At 42.6% G+C, this 15,169-nt stretch overlaps 1 protein-coding gene across 1 annotated transcript in view; it reads left to right on the forward strand.

Moving 5' to 3' along the window:
• myo15b (myosin XVB) overlaps window positions 1-15,169 on the forward strand; it is a 58,466-nt gene that overhangs the window by 16,449 nt on the left and 26,848 nt on the right. Inside the window, exons 17-26 of the mRNA XM_086138641.1 lie at window positions 36-105; window positions 2,843-2,941; window positions 3,951-4,125; window positions 5,197-5,287; window positions 5,359-5,608; window positions 6,156-6,262; window positions 6,769-6,828; window positions 6,968-7,043; window positions 8,390-8,505; window positions 12,515-12,630. Of these exons, the coding sequence (XP_085994767.1) occupies window positions 36-105; window positions 2,843-2,941; window positions 3,951-4,125; window positions 5,197-5,287; window positions 5,359-5,608; window positions 6,156-6,262; window positions 6,769-6,828; window positions 6,968-7,043; window positions 8,390-8,505; window positions 12,515-12,630 (1,160 nt within the window). The remainder of the gene's footprint in view (window positions 1-35; window positions 106-2,842; window positions 2,942-3,950; window positions 4,126-5,196; window positions 5,288-5,358; window positions 5,609-6,155; window positions 6,263-6,768; window positions 6,829-6,967; window positions 7,044-8,389; window positions 8,506-12,514; window positions 12,631-15,169) is intronic.

The raw sequence follows: 15,169 nt of genomic DNA on the forward strand, positions 1-15,169 counted from the left end.
TATAATAACACATTGTATGTTTGTCACACCCTCAGGAAGTGGATTTACGCAATCAAGATCGCCCGCAGTCTTTTAAAGATAAAAGGCAGTACTTCCACAATATTGGTGAGTAAACCAATTAAAAGGATTACCGTATTTTCCGAACTAAACGGATCACTGGATTATTAGGTGCACCTTCAATGAATGGGCTATTTTTAAATTTTTTTTCATATACAATAAACATTCTCTAGTACGGACTCGTGTTTGCGCTGTCCAATCTGTCCTGATAACAGAAATTCCTCATTTGGGAAATGAGCATGGTACATGTCCTTTATGAACTTGAAAGTATGTTGACAAAATGCACGTGTAACAACACAATCAATAAAATGCAAATATATACTGTCCAAAAACTGTTTGTATAACAAAAACTGCAATACAGGTGTATCCAAAAAAATCACAACAGGAAAATACGTACAGTATTTTAATGTTTATCTTTTTCTGTCTTGGGAAAAAACTGTGTCTATTTTGGATTGTTTTGTTGGATGCATTCTTTGGTTTATGACAATGTTTGCCTGCGTGTCATACAGTTTTCTTGCTCGTTGCAAGTAACTGTCCCATTGATCACCGATGTCTGGTGATTCTTGTGCATACTGAAGGATTTTTGTTGCCATTTGCATTGCTTCCTTGCTGGATGGTGGCTTGTCATCAGGAGTTGAATCGATGCCTTGTTTTTTTTTTAAGTTTCGTAGATTTGTGTCTTTCCGACTCCAAGTGTCTGCTGGATGCTTTTTACTGTGTCCAGCCTCGCTCAAACGGATGCATTTCACTCACTCCGCTACAGTCATTACAGTTCTTCTACGTTTCGATGCTATGATCCACAGGATGCAAGTGAATAAAGTTAAAATCTTTCGCAATTGCAGTAAAACGGACGGCAATAAAACGTCACTTACACGTCGCCGTTTCGAATCTGATGAATGAAAACGGCGAAGCGAACACGTTTCTTCCGTCGTGTCGAGTGGGCGCTGCTTTTTAAGCTAGTGCCGCGATTTACGAGACGTAAGTGAATAAAGTTAAAATCATTCACAATTACAATAAAACGCACGCCAATAAACACTCACTTACACGTCGTCGTTTCAGATCTCATGAATGAAAACGCCGAAGCGAAAACGTTTCTTCCGTCGTGTCGAGTGGGCGCTGCTTTTTAAGCTAGTGCCGCGATCTACGAGACGTAAGTGGATAAAGTTAAAATCTTTTGCAATTAGAGTAAAACGCACGCCAATAAAGTCACTTACACGTCATCATTTCAGATCTGATGATAGAGAAAGGCGAAGTGAAAACGTGTCTTCCGTCGTGTCTTTCCCTCGCATCGGGTGGGCGTTGCGTGTATTTTAGCTCCCGCGGCCTTCCGTCTCCATCCGGGTTACAGTGGAATTCCCGCTTACGTAAGTTCCGATAACATGTAATATCGTAATCAAAATGTTAATGCATAGGTTTTTATTCCGGGTGAAGGAAATTCCTTTTCGTAGAATTCCGGGGATGGGAATGTTTCCTGTATTGGACGCACTGGATTATAATAATAATAATAATAATAATACATTTTATTTATAAGCGCCTTTCAAGACACCCAAGGACACTTTACAATAACAAAAAACACAAAACAATACAGGTTGAGCAGCGGCAGCCAAACGCGCCAGCGTTCACTCAACCCGGAAGTCAGAAAGAAACCACAAGGGAGGGAGAGGGAGAGAAAAAAAACCACGCTCGAACTATCCTCATTTTGAGGATAATTTAAGTTAGGCAGAAAACCCCTGCACAAGCATATGACAGTTACAACAGGTCACAAGACATAAACAATGAAGACGGTGATACAAGGGAGTGTATGAAGGAGGGGGTGATGGTGGGGGACTAGCTTCCGTGCATACTTTCATCAGGGGAAGGTCGAGATAGCAGATGTTGTTTTGGTAGCAAGGCGCAATCTACAATGCACCCACTAGATGGTGCTATGCTCATTCCGTTTGACTCGAGAGGCATTCATGACCGCCTCCGAAAAACGTAAATTAACGATTATTTCAATGAAACTATAAAATTTGAATATAATGCATCAAAACAGAAAATCAAGCGAGGAAATCACAAAATAAATTATACAGCCCCCCCTTGGCATTTCCTTGAGCATAGCTCCAACAGAACGATCAGATGTCAGTAAAATGTAGGTGACTGGACTGTCTCAGAAGTGTTTATTATTTATTCCTTTGTTGCGTATTCACAAACGAGGAAATCACAAAATAAATTCTGTAGGGGGGGCTATAGAATTTAATTTGTGATTTCCTCACTTAGTTTTCTGTTTTGATGCATTATTTTAAATTTTCGTAGTTTCATTGAAGGAATTGTTAATTTATGTTTTTCTGAGGCAGTCATGAACGCCTCTCGAGTCGAAAGGAAGAAGAGAAGGCACGGAGTCGGACAAAGACGTACCTATATTTGTTGAGACTGTGAAAACCATTAATAAACTGTGTGTTTTAAAAAAACAACACCACAGCTCTCCTTTTTTCGGAGCTGCAACAAAAACGTATTTAATAAAGCAGCGACACAGTTCACTGAACCAAGAGCAAGTTATAACATTGTAAGCATGTCTCCAGCAAGAAGCCATCTTAGGGTCGACCATACACAAGGCGCGTCGGATTTTAAGGCACGCTGTAAGCTTTTAAGAAAATGGAAGACTTTTCGATGCGCCTTATAGTGCAGAAAATACAGTAGATATTTTATTTTCATGTAATTTTGTTTTGTTTTTTTGGTGAGGGGGGGCAAAGTCATATAAATTTCAAATTCAACCTTGGTTTCCTGACATATCACTCTCAACCTTAAGATGAGGCTACCCAGGTTTCTCCCTCTACCGGATTCAAACAGCAACAACCTACACCATCAGCACAGCCGTCCCCTCCTCCTGTAGCACCTAAACCAAAGGGTAAGAACACAAATTAAATGGAATATATGGATCCATCTAACTTGAAAAAACTTTCACTTTATGGAATATTGAAAGGGGAGTTTGCAGAGGGGGTGGAGGGGGGGGGTTGTTTTTCCAAAGAAACCACCACACCTAAGGAAAACAACCTATTTGAGACAGAGGGCATGACTAATAATGTGCCAATTATTTACAGCAGGGGTGCCTAACCAGTTTATCATGGTCGACCGGTAGTCGACGGGTTGGTCCCAAGTCAATCGCAAGGGGTGTCGGGAAATGTGGAAAAAAAAAAAAGATTTGCGTGTCTCTGTGTGTTATTAATATTATGGATTTTTGTGTGAGTGTACAATGCACCCTAGCCTCCACGCCAACTCTCTACTAAGGTAGACATTGAGTTCCTGGGGGGGGGGGGGGGAGACAAAAACATCCTCGTTTAGCAATTGCGCATGAAATTAACAAAAAGAAGCAGAACAAAGTGACCTCAGGGAACTGAGAAGCTTCAGAAACGACATTTTTACTCAACAGGTACGTTTGTCACCACTTTTTCGTTTTTTATTTTCGTACAGTTAAAATTTTTTTAACTTCAAATCAAAAAAATGTCGTGGTTCAGCTAAAGTTCGTTATTATTTATAAGTCATGCTACTTACGTGGCTAACCAACGATGGCTCGTTCACAGTGCTAATGCTAGTTTAGCATTGCTAGTGCTGCTGTTTTGTTAAAGCTGGACACTGTTCTCTGTGACCCGACACAGTCTCACATCTATGCATAATGGTATGTCGTCATGAGTGGCCATGTTTGAGAATTGCACCCGAGGGGGGTGCGCCATTCGGCTGGGGGCTATGAAGTGAGGCTAAACATTGCGAACTCTCCCTTTCGTTGGATTACTGGACTGATTTATCTTTCTTTCCCGTTAAAATGAAAATATTCTGTTCATTTTGTATTTTGAGAGAGACAAGACCAACAAAAAACATTTTTATATTTATTGTCAATTGTTGTCTCCTAATTGCTGTAGTAAAGCGGATCCCTGTGCCTGACAGCAAAACAGAAAGTCCAACAACATCTCCGCCGCCCTCTGAACCAACCTCCAACTCTCCGCCGCCCTCTGAACCAACCTCCAACATTCGGGAAATCATCAAAAAGTTCAACAGTCGACCTCCACCAGAACCCAAAAACTTTGAGCCTATTAGGTATGGAAATTTTTGGTTTGTATTATTAATAGTAGCCAAGAAGAGATTGCACAGACACCCTGATTGAGGGATACGTCAATCTCTTGTTGATTCACACCACAGAGGTCCGTGGGTAACCACAAAGGCACTCTCTAAGAAGGCTGTAGTTCCTTGCCTGGCTGTTAAAATCGGCAGCAACAAACATTACAATGAAGGTATTTAATTTAAGGGCCTTAAAAATTTGAGTTTGATGTAAAACGCCGTAGTGTGTGATGCTAAATTTGAATCAAAGAAAATAGACTGTTTAGTCATTGACTTTCAGGCAACACGTCACTTTTGGCACAGAACAGTAGAAAATCGTTATCAAATGGTTATATACATTGATATATTCTACAGACTAAGCATGTTCTGCTTGTGTATCTTTTGTGGCTAAAAAGCCCAATTAAAAAAGAACATATATGATGAACATAGATATGGTTTTAAATAGTGAGTAAACATTTGACAAAACAAAGCAGTAATGTTTTAAAACAGGGTAAATTTCAATTAAAAGCCAGACAAGGACTAAACTCATCAATATAATATAAACACTGTATAATGTTGTTTTTATAAAATGAATCACAGAAATTAATTCATTAAAAACAACATTTCCAAATTCATACAAAAAAAAAAACACCTTTCCCAGTTCCACTGCACTCGTGCCAGCATCAGGTTTCCCTGTTGACAAGGTTTTCAGCCATGATGAAATCCTTAGGAGGCCATATCAGACACAATTCTTTCAAAATTCTTTTTTTTATATTTTTGTAAATGCAACAACTTGAGAAATGGAAATTCCCCTCGGATATTCAGCAGACATATCTAATGGTCTTGCTATCATTTTTGTGGGCTGAAGGGCCAAGCAAACAAACAAATTGGTCATGGGCCTCATAACCTCTTTCTAATTTTCCATATGAGATTTGGAGGCACTGGTGAAGCCCAAAACCCAATGATGAGCTCAACCTATGTTATGCTTATGATTCAACACTGTTTTTCATCGCAAAAAAACAAACATAAAAAGCATTCCTCGTAATTTTAATCTTATTAATCATTCCACAGAGCTCCTGTGAGGCAATTTGTGAAGAAGGTAGATCCCAAACAGGAAGCTCTTGCCAAACTCAAAAACAAAGCACCAGTGCCGGAGAAAAAGGTAAGAAAAGATGAATTGCTGACATAAAGGAAAAGTATGACTATTTAACGATCACTCCTCGCTGATTGCAGAAACAATGGGTGAAATCTCCACCAATGGAAAAGCAATCTCCCCCACACACTCCATCCCCACAGTCTTCTCCTCCGTCTACGATGGGCCGTCGTGTCATCTCTAATAACATGAGGCAGAAGCAGCGCTCCCTAGAAGATTTGTTTGGCTCACAGCGCCGTCTACAGGTTTTACCACCTCCCCCTGATTCCCCGCCACCTTCTGTACTTGACAACATTCCGGACCCACCGACCATGCTTGCACCATCTCTGAGTGAGTCTACCAAAATGTTGTAACGTTTAATCACAAAGCATAAATTCTCTACCAGAAACATGAAACAAAATGTTTGGGTGGGGTGGGTTTGATTGGCTGGTTGAATTTGATTTTAACCCTTTCATGCATAAATAATGATACCCAATATCAGGATTTTTATCAGTGTTCTTATTAGTTTTTTGGCATGGAAAAAAAATGGCAGTGGATGGAAACACGCATAATGGTCCATTGTAGTGGTTGATGCACAACTCTGACATTAACTCATTCACTCCGTTTTTAAACGTCTTTTCAGACTTGGTCGAGAATTGGCTGGTACTGAATGAATTAAAAAGAATTAATATAAGAGAAAACAACATTTGAATAGCTGTCCATTCGAGTAACCGCTGTCCCTGAAAGGGTTAAATGTTGTACTTTTGGGTGACATGGTGACTGACTGGTTAGCCTATCCTCCTCACAGTGCCGAGGTTGTGGTCCCGCCTTCCCTGTGTCGAGTTAGCATGTTCTAAAGTTGCCTTGCCTTACCTACATTCCATTTTTCCATTCCTAGGTATGATGCCAGATGACGAAAGCTGTCACTCTCAACTTTCTCATTATTCCCCTGGTGTTTACTTCTCTTTCTCTGTAATGCCTGGAAAACTCTTCCTGCGCAAAGAGGTAAAATATACGCATAACATATATAATACAATAACAATCTTAGAGGAGCTTCAGCTCATGTAATTTTATTCACTTTAACGTTACATCCATCCATCCATTTTCCGAACCGCTTGTCCACACAAGTTTGCGGGCGTACCCGAGCCTATCTCAGCTGTCATCGGGCGCTAGACAGGGTACACCCTGAACTAGTTGCCAGCCAATTGCAGGACAGATATCGGTATTGCTCTCACATTCACACATTAAACAAGAGCAAGTAGTTACTTTTTTTTTTTTTTTTTTTGGTCTGACTTATCTTCTGCTTGGCGTCATAAGTGTAATCAACATCGTCCAAGAAAAATCATCGTGAGATACCGTGCAAGAAATGTTGGGATTTGTTTGTCATTTCTGAGACATCCGATAATTAAACATGAATGGAATTGGCCCAGGGGCATTTTTGCTGTTCTTAACTCTTTTTTCCCCCACTTTTTCACTAACTAATGTTCGTATTCAAATGTGTTTGTGTTCAGGTGTTTTACCCCAAAGACACGTTCAACCAACCCTACATCCTCAATCTTTTATGTGAACAGGTCTGTACATATGAAATGGTTATCCAAAGGTATTCAATGTGGAGTCTTTGATGTTCCAGTAATGGCTGTAGATTGTTTGCTCTTTTGAGAGACGACAGACATTTGACTTGTTCCTAATTCAGTCGGTTTGTTTTTATAGATCATGACTGACACCTACTCTGATAACTGTGTGAAAGTAAGCAGAGAAGAAAGAAGGAAGATGAAAGATCTGCTTGGTAAGTATTTTGCTTGGAAATATCCAATTACAGAGGTCCCTAACAGGGGGAATGCAGTCTGGGTCGGAATCCAAAAGGCATCCCATCAGGACAACTGCTTGACGCCTCTCTACTTGGGCAACTCCAGAGTGGAATAGAGTCCAACCCCTCTGGAAGGGAGTGGTACCAAAGCCCAAGCTGTGTGTTGGGGCAAGCATTACTATATCTCGTAAGAATTTCTCCATCTTGCACACGACCTCAGGCTCCTTCCATGCCAGAGAAGTGACATTCCACCTCCCTGGATCCAGCTTCTGGAGCTGGGATTGGCCCACTAATGTTCCTGCCTCTGGCCGCCACACAGCTCATTCTGCACTCAGCCACTTTGGTCCCTCCCACAGGTGCTGAGCCCATGGGAAAGGGGACCCACATTGTACTTTTGGGCTGAGCCCAGCTGGGCCCCATGAGTACAGACCCGGGCCCCTAAATTGCAGACCCGGTCACCACTTGGTCGCCAAGGAGCCCCATCTCTGTCATGTGTTCCATAATGCTCCGGAACAGAATTGGTTTCCACAAACATAGGCAGAGATAAGAGTTGATAACAAATGTTTATTAACACAAGACCAAAAGTTCAATGAAAAAAAAACTCTGGTAACAAGCAACCAAGATGAAACGAGAAAAACCAAAAGCGCTTGCAAAAGGCAAGGAACAAGATACGTAAATTGCTTGTTGCTCAAAGGACGAAGAAATCCAATCCATGAGAAGTACCAACTCAGAAATAACAAGAACTACTTACATGAAAAAATACGAGGGCAAAACGTGACAAGAAGCTATGAGGCATGAACGTTTCGAATAATCAGGCACTTTCAGACAAGAGTCGTGAGCAAGGCTAAATAATCCGACAGCCAGTTGTCGACATGGCAGAGTTTAAATTGGCAGCCGGTTAACGAGATAGATTGGTGACAGGCGCGCTGCTGGAAGGCATGCCCTTCACTCCAGAAGGGCCTGAAACAGACAAACAGAACCATGACAGTACCCCCCGACCTCCCCAATGGACGCCTCCTGGTTGACGGATGGGATGAATAGAAGGTATGAAGGAGGAATTCATTGGAGGATCCATTGACGCTGTTTCGGTCCATAGCCTTCCCGAAGTGCCAGGATCCCCCATTAAAAAAAAATATATATATTTTCAACAATGTCATCAATCAGCAGTAACCTAAAAGATTAAACCAGTTAGCGCACAATTTGTTATTCATGTGTTGCAGGACCAAGTGTTGGTAATTTTATGAAATATGCATGCCGAATTATAAACCACTGAGTATTGTATAACGTCTGCAGTTCATATAATTTTTGCTGTTTGTCTTTAATAGCAAATCTTAATGTAGGAACGATGCCCAACAGTTGGGATGACAACATGAAGAGAAGGATTGTCATTGCTGCTCGGGACAATTGGGAAAACTACTTTTCACGCCTATTTCCTGTTAAGGTAAGAATTTAATATTTACAGTAGAACTCCTCTACAATGAAATCATGTTTGCAGCCAGAAATCTTTCACAACAGGGGACTTTCACTATAGCAAATTTTATCTCAAAGACACACACACATAAAGTACATGTGTACTCTTAATTTTTATTCCAATAGTGCATAAGTATGAGCATACACTTATTTTTCACTTAATATAGCTAGCGTAGAAAGAACAAAAGGGAAAGAAATTGCTAAATTTACGATCAGCATTCACTTTCACTTACATCCATTTTTTTGCATGTCTTTTACTTTGCTTCCTCCATCTTTCATCTTTATTACTTTTATTCTGTCTTAGATGTGTTAAAGCTTCTCTTAACTCCTTGTGAAGAGCGTTGGTCTGCAAAGGTCCGTTTTGTAGTCATTTTATACCAAGCAATGCAACGTTCGTGCTCTGTCTGACACTAATCGTGAAATTTCTAACCACTTGCGAACAATAACAAATGCTTCCTGTACTACTGTGCATGTGTAAGCCAGTGTGGTGGTTGCTGTTGCCGTTTCCGAGCTAAGCTGTTTTCGTTGTAGTGAACCTCATTGCGAGGTAAGGGTGGAGAAAATGATTTCGTATTACGCAACAGGGGGACTTTTCGTTGTTGGGGGAAGCAGAAGAGAGGGAATGCTTGAAGATTTTTTTCACACTAGGTGGTATTTTCGCACATGTAGGTTTCGTTGTAGAGGAGTTTTACTGTATTAATATTATTGGAAGTAGAGCTGTGCGATACAACAATATGTATTGTATATTTTTAAATCTGGTTTTTGGTTTCCTCACTTTTCCTCCACTTAATGTTTATGCCAAATGAGACCCCCAATTTTTCCCTTGTTGCGGTCTGTGTACAAACGCGATGGTCCACGGCCAACCTTGACCAGTGAGCAATGCACCAAGCTACGGTTTGTCGATCTGGAACCTCGACCTGCATACACCCTGCCTACATGAAGCACAAAAATGTAGGCATTATAATAGTAGTATTTGCGTTGCTTGTTTGTCTGTGTGTGCCCTGCGATTGGCTGACAACCAGTTCTGGGTGTACCCCGCCTACGGCCCGAAGACAGCTTGGATAGGCTCCAGCACGCCCCGTGACTCTTGTGAGGATAAGCGGATCAGAAAATGGATGGATGGATGTCCAGTCTGGAGGGGGTCTGGGACGCCAGATGTGTGGTACTCGAGTAGGCCGTTCAGCAGCTTGGCTAGAACAAGACTTTTCATGGTTGTTCAGGCAGATGGCTATGATCCCGGACCCAATGACATCACAAGGGCCATAGATGATGCATCAATGGTAGTCAGAGGATGTGTGTGCTCCGCTCAAGTAGGGTCAGGTGGTGGATGCAGACGTGGACAGCTGACTAGTTTGGTGACCTCAGCTGCCCAGTGGTGATATGGACAGGCGACTGGCACGGTAACCTTGAATACCCAGTAACGTTGACAGGTGACCGGCACCTGTGAGCCCTGGCCACCCAATAGTGAAGAAGACAGGGTCCGATGGTGACAATACAGCATGAGCCACTTGAACAGAAGTATGTGAAAGCGCAGGAACCAGAACCTGAGTTGTCATGGCACAGAACGGGATTCTGGACCTTTTGCCGCATAGTAGTGGGAGCCTGCAGCTGCGGCCGTGTAGAAATGGGAGCCTACAGCCTCGATGGTGTAGGAACGCAAGTCTTGAGATGCAGTGCTGAAGGAATGTCAGCCGCACGATGCGCAATAGGAAAGCAGTCTTCACCTGCCCCATCAGCCATAGTGGTTGGGTAGCACAAGAAACACGAGGGAGCCATTTATGCAAGAACGAGGAAAGGTTGAACAGGTGGCAATGGGCAAAGTGAGGAAACTGGTGCAAAATTACATGATGAGAAAACTTATCCTTTACGTGGGCGGCTCCGTTGGTCACGATATGGAGGTCCCTGATAAAGGGCCAAACAGTACCTGAGGCCTGAACTGACAATGTCACTCACTCTCACTCTCTCTCTCTACATATATATATACAGTATATATATACTGTATATATGACAGATATATGAGTTTGACAGAACAGTCGCACAAGACTGCAGGTCCCGACATACCAACCTGTGCACAGCCTGGATTGATTACAAGAAAGCCTATGACTCGATGCCACATACATGGATCACTGAATGCTTGGAGTTGTATAAGGTGAACAGGACCCTAAGAGCCTTCATTGCGAACTCGATGAGGAATTGGAAAACCACACTTGAAGCCAATGGCAAGCCACTTACCCAAGTGTCCATCAAATGTGGCATATACCAAGGTGATGCACTCTCCCCACTGCTGTTCTGCATAGGACTGAACCCCCTAAGCCAAGTAATCACCAAGACAGGCTATGGATACCGCCTCAGAAATTGAGCTACAATCAGTCACCTCCTCTACATGGATTACATAAAGCTGTATGCTAAGAGCGAAAGGGACATAGACTCCCTGATCCACACAACCAGGATCTACAGCAGCGACATCGGGATATCATTCGGGCTTGAGAAATGTAGTCGGATGGTGACTAAGAGAGGAAAGGTAGTCCGCACTGAAGGGGTCTCACTCCCTGAAGGAACAATAGCAGACATTGAGGACAGCTACAAGTACCTCGGTATACCACAAGCCAATGGCAACCTCGAACTGGCAACAAGGAAAGCGGCTACGGCCAAATACCTCCAGCGAGTGAGGCAAGTCCTAAGAAGCCAGCTCAATGGCAAGAATAAGACCCGGGCAATAAACAGCTATGCCCTGCCAGTGATCAGATACCCTGCAGGAATAATAAGGTGGCCAAAGGAAGAGATTCAGACCACGGACGTTAAGACCCGAAAGCTCCTAACCATGCACGGAGGGTTCCATCCCAAATCCAGCACCCTGAGAGTGTACGCAAGCCGAAAGGAAGGAGGCCGGGGACTAGTAAGTGTGAGAGCCACTGTCCAGGATGAAACATCCAAGCTCCATGAATACATCAAGGAGAAGGCTCCAACGGATGACGTACTCAGAGAATGCCTCTGACAATGGGGAACAGAAGATGAGGCGCTGGAAGAGGGACCATCATGGGAGGACAAGCCCCTACACGGGATGTACCACCGGACCATAACTGAAGTGGCCGATCTCAAGAAGTCCTATCAGTGGCTAGAGAGGGCTGGCCTGAAGGACAGCACAGAGGCACTCATCTTGGCTGCTCAGGAGCAGGCCCTGAGCACCAGAGCCATTGAGGCCCAGATATACCACACCAGACAATACCCAAGGTGTAGGTTGTGCAAAGAGGCACCTGAGACAATCCAACACATAACTGCAGGGGGTAAGATGCTGGCAGGGGAAGCCTTCATGGAACGCCATAACCAGGTGGCTGGCATAGTCTACCGAAATATCTGTGCGGAGTATGGACTGGAAACCCCAAGGTCAAAATGGGAAACACCTCTGAAGGTGGTGGAGAATGACAGAGCGAAGATCCTGTGGGACTTCCAGATCCAGACTGACAAGATGGTAATGGCGAACCAACCAGATATCGTGATCATAGATAAAGGGCAGAGGAAAGCCATTGTAGTGGATGTAGCGGTCCCAAGTGATGGAAACATCAGAAAGAAGGAACACGAGAAACTCGAGAAATACCAAGGGCTCAGAGAGGAGCTGGAGAGAGCCTGGAAGGTAAAAGTGACAGTCGTGCCTGTGGTGGTCGGAGCACTCGGGGCAGTGACCCCCAAACTAGATGAGTGGTTGCAACAGATCCCGGGAACAACATCGGACATCTCAGTCCAGAAATGTGCAGTGCTGGGAACAGCAAGGATACTGCGCAGAACCCTCAAGCTTCCTGGCCTCTGGTAGAGGACCCGAGCTGAATGAGGGACGGACACCACCCGAGGAGGGGTGAGACGAGGAATTATTTTTTTACTGTATATATATATATAATCTTTACCGGGGTGTACATTCTAATTACAGGGAACATTTCGGCACAACACCCTTACCAACCCCGTTTGTTCATATCTCCTAATTGCAGTCAGACAGTGGTGACGCTCAGATATTGGGTGTGTGTCATCGTGGAATTCGTCTCCTGAGGATGGTTGCAGCATCCGGCATCGATCCGAAACACCTCCGCCTACTTCGAAGCTACAGGTAAACATTTATTTAGCATCCAGAAACAGCATTGTTGGACAGATTATTTTGATCAATGGAGGAACATATGCATCTCCACATTTGAATCAGGTGTGTTGGAGCAGGGAGAACAACTTTTTTGATCAGATCAGAGATCTGAAGCTGGCCAAAAATGAAACTATTACCCAAACTAAATAACTCAGTGTTTACTAGAATTCAAACTCAATACGCATTGGAAACTGATTCAACAGTTATTGCTCGATTACAGCCTCCAAGTCAAGCCCATACTAAACCAACAACATCCTTCCATTCATCTGTCCATTATCCGAGCCTTTTATCTTCATGTAAATTAACGGCTGCCATTTTGCATCCCAAAAGAACATTACCGTTAGTTGGGGTGTGCCTCTAATTTAGGGATAAATATGCTGCTAGATTTCCATACCACCACTCAGGCAAGAGCTGTCCTATCGAGCCTATGCGCATTTTAAAAAAGTACAGTATATGTGCCCCATAATAAGCCACTTGCAGATCTCCGGCCATGCGGTGCACTATGGGTAAGATAATTTTTTTGGGCTACCAATTGGTATTCTAAACTGGTAGAAATTAATGAAGAAAGCTGTGATTTGGACTGTTTCAACTGCTGGAAAGTTGTTTTAAATTTTTTTAATCTGTTTTAAAAAAAGCTGTCAAGCAATTAAAAAAATGTGAGATTAATTAATTATGATCTGCTATTAATTGATCTAATTAAGCTATATTTTAATTCCATCTAAAAATTGCTGGGAAAACCCCTATTTTCATTTTAAATTCATTACATTATTGAGGCAGATCAAAATAGAGCTAAGATCGGTCCTAAAAAATCGAGCCCGGCCCGATGGTATTTAAGCCCGACCCGGCCCGAGCCCGATCACTTAGCTTGATTTGCAGGCCCGAGCCCGAAGCAAACCCGACATTTCATCTTTTATTTGTGAGGACTCGGGAGGAGGAGGGGTGATTTCTGATAACAAAGCCTGTCTTTTGGAACGAAATCTAAGTTAAACAAGACTGTATAAACATTTACATCTTTTATATTTCTGTTTCTGAAGAGGTTACATTAACCGACAATTTTCTATCATTGACGGATTTTTTTTAAGAGTGGATGGGGAAAATTTAAGGCCGTCCGTCATTTTGACGGGTTGAAAATTGGGCCGTAAACCACCACAGCAGTACGTCCTTAAGAATCTAGCGCGGCACTATAAGAGAGAGAAGCAGAGAGACAAAAAAGAATAATGATGGGTGGATCATAGACAGAGACAGAAGGAGTTCTTTGAATTGTCATTGCAAGAGTTTAGTACAGTGCGTGTTGTGATGAGGCGACTTCTGTTTTTTTGCGAACCACGGTCTCTCGTGGCCAAAACTATTGACGGCCTCGAAAAAATAAAATAAAAATGTCAGCGAGAGAGAAGCCCGACCCGAACCCGAACCAACGAAATTCGGGTCGGGTCGGGCTCGGGCGGCCCGATCTTACCTCTAGATCAAAAGAGTGATATCACAAAAAAGTGGCATGATAAAGTATTTTATTGTTTTCAAACAGACTTGAACAGATGCAGTCCTAGCCATTTACTTTCTGCTGTATTTGAGACAAGTCAAAGTCCTACCTGCAACCTTTAATTTCGACCACGAGGGGAATATCACTGTTTCGTTTGTTTTTGTAAATCTCTTAAGAATTACAAAATAAAATAAAATAGAACATCAGGTCCATAAGAAGTGCTAAATTTAACATATCAAAAACAATAAGAACACTTTTCTGAGCAATACAAGTACTGAACACTGAACTTGCTTTGGAGAGTAAAAAATAAATAAAAGTGTAAGTTAACACTTCAGAAATAACACTGTTCATCATTACAAAATAAAGTGCTGAAATAAATATCAATCACTTCTCATAGGATACAGAGGACACAGCAGCTATGCTGACTTCATGCCTCATACGCAGGGTGTTCTCCTCAAGTGTAGTTTGGCTATAGTTCGCGATATTGCTAAAGCTTTTGATGCTAACGTTAGCTGTGGCTGCACTCGCGACTGGGTGCTTTGCATTGATGTGTTGACTAAACTTGAGCTGCTTCGGTGGTAAGCAAACTCCTTACAAATTAGGCACAACACTCTACCTTTATCAATAGTGCCGCCAGGGCGTTTTTCGAATGTAAATTTTCCATTCGTTGGGCCGAGAACTCCTCATTGCTGCTTACCTGGCCCTCCCAACTCCAATGTGAGCCTATCAGCTTCTGCTAACAAGCCCAAACATAATGACAGCCAATCAATGTCCGCTTCAGGTTGTGACTGCCCATTGTTTCCCACCCTCAACAACTTGAACACATAAAGCCAAAACATAAAAATGGATATTATAAAAAGGCAAACCACCTACAGAAACAATACAATTAAAGATTAAAATTTTGATTAATGCGATTAAAAAAACATAACGTGCTAAAGACATTGCAATTATATTGGCAATTAACGCGTTAATTTGACACCTCTAGTTTTAAGCATGCACAGCCTGTGTCGTTTGATATTCAGTACCACTGACTAC

The sequence above is a fragment of the Hippocampus guttulatus genome, chromosome 19 (assembly GCF_054856545.1).
Source record: "Hippocampus guttulatus isolate MCC_2025c chromosome 19, RoL_Hgut_1.0, whole genome shotgun sequence".
NCBI classification, from domain to species: domain Eukaryota; kingdom Metazoa; phylum Chordata; class Actinopteri; order Syngnathiformes; family Syngnathidae; genus Hippocampus; species Hippocampus guttulatus.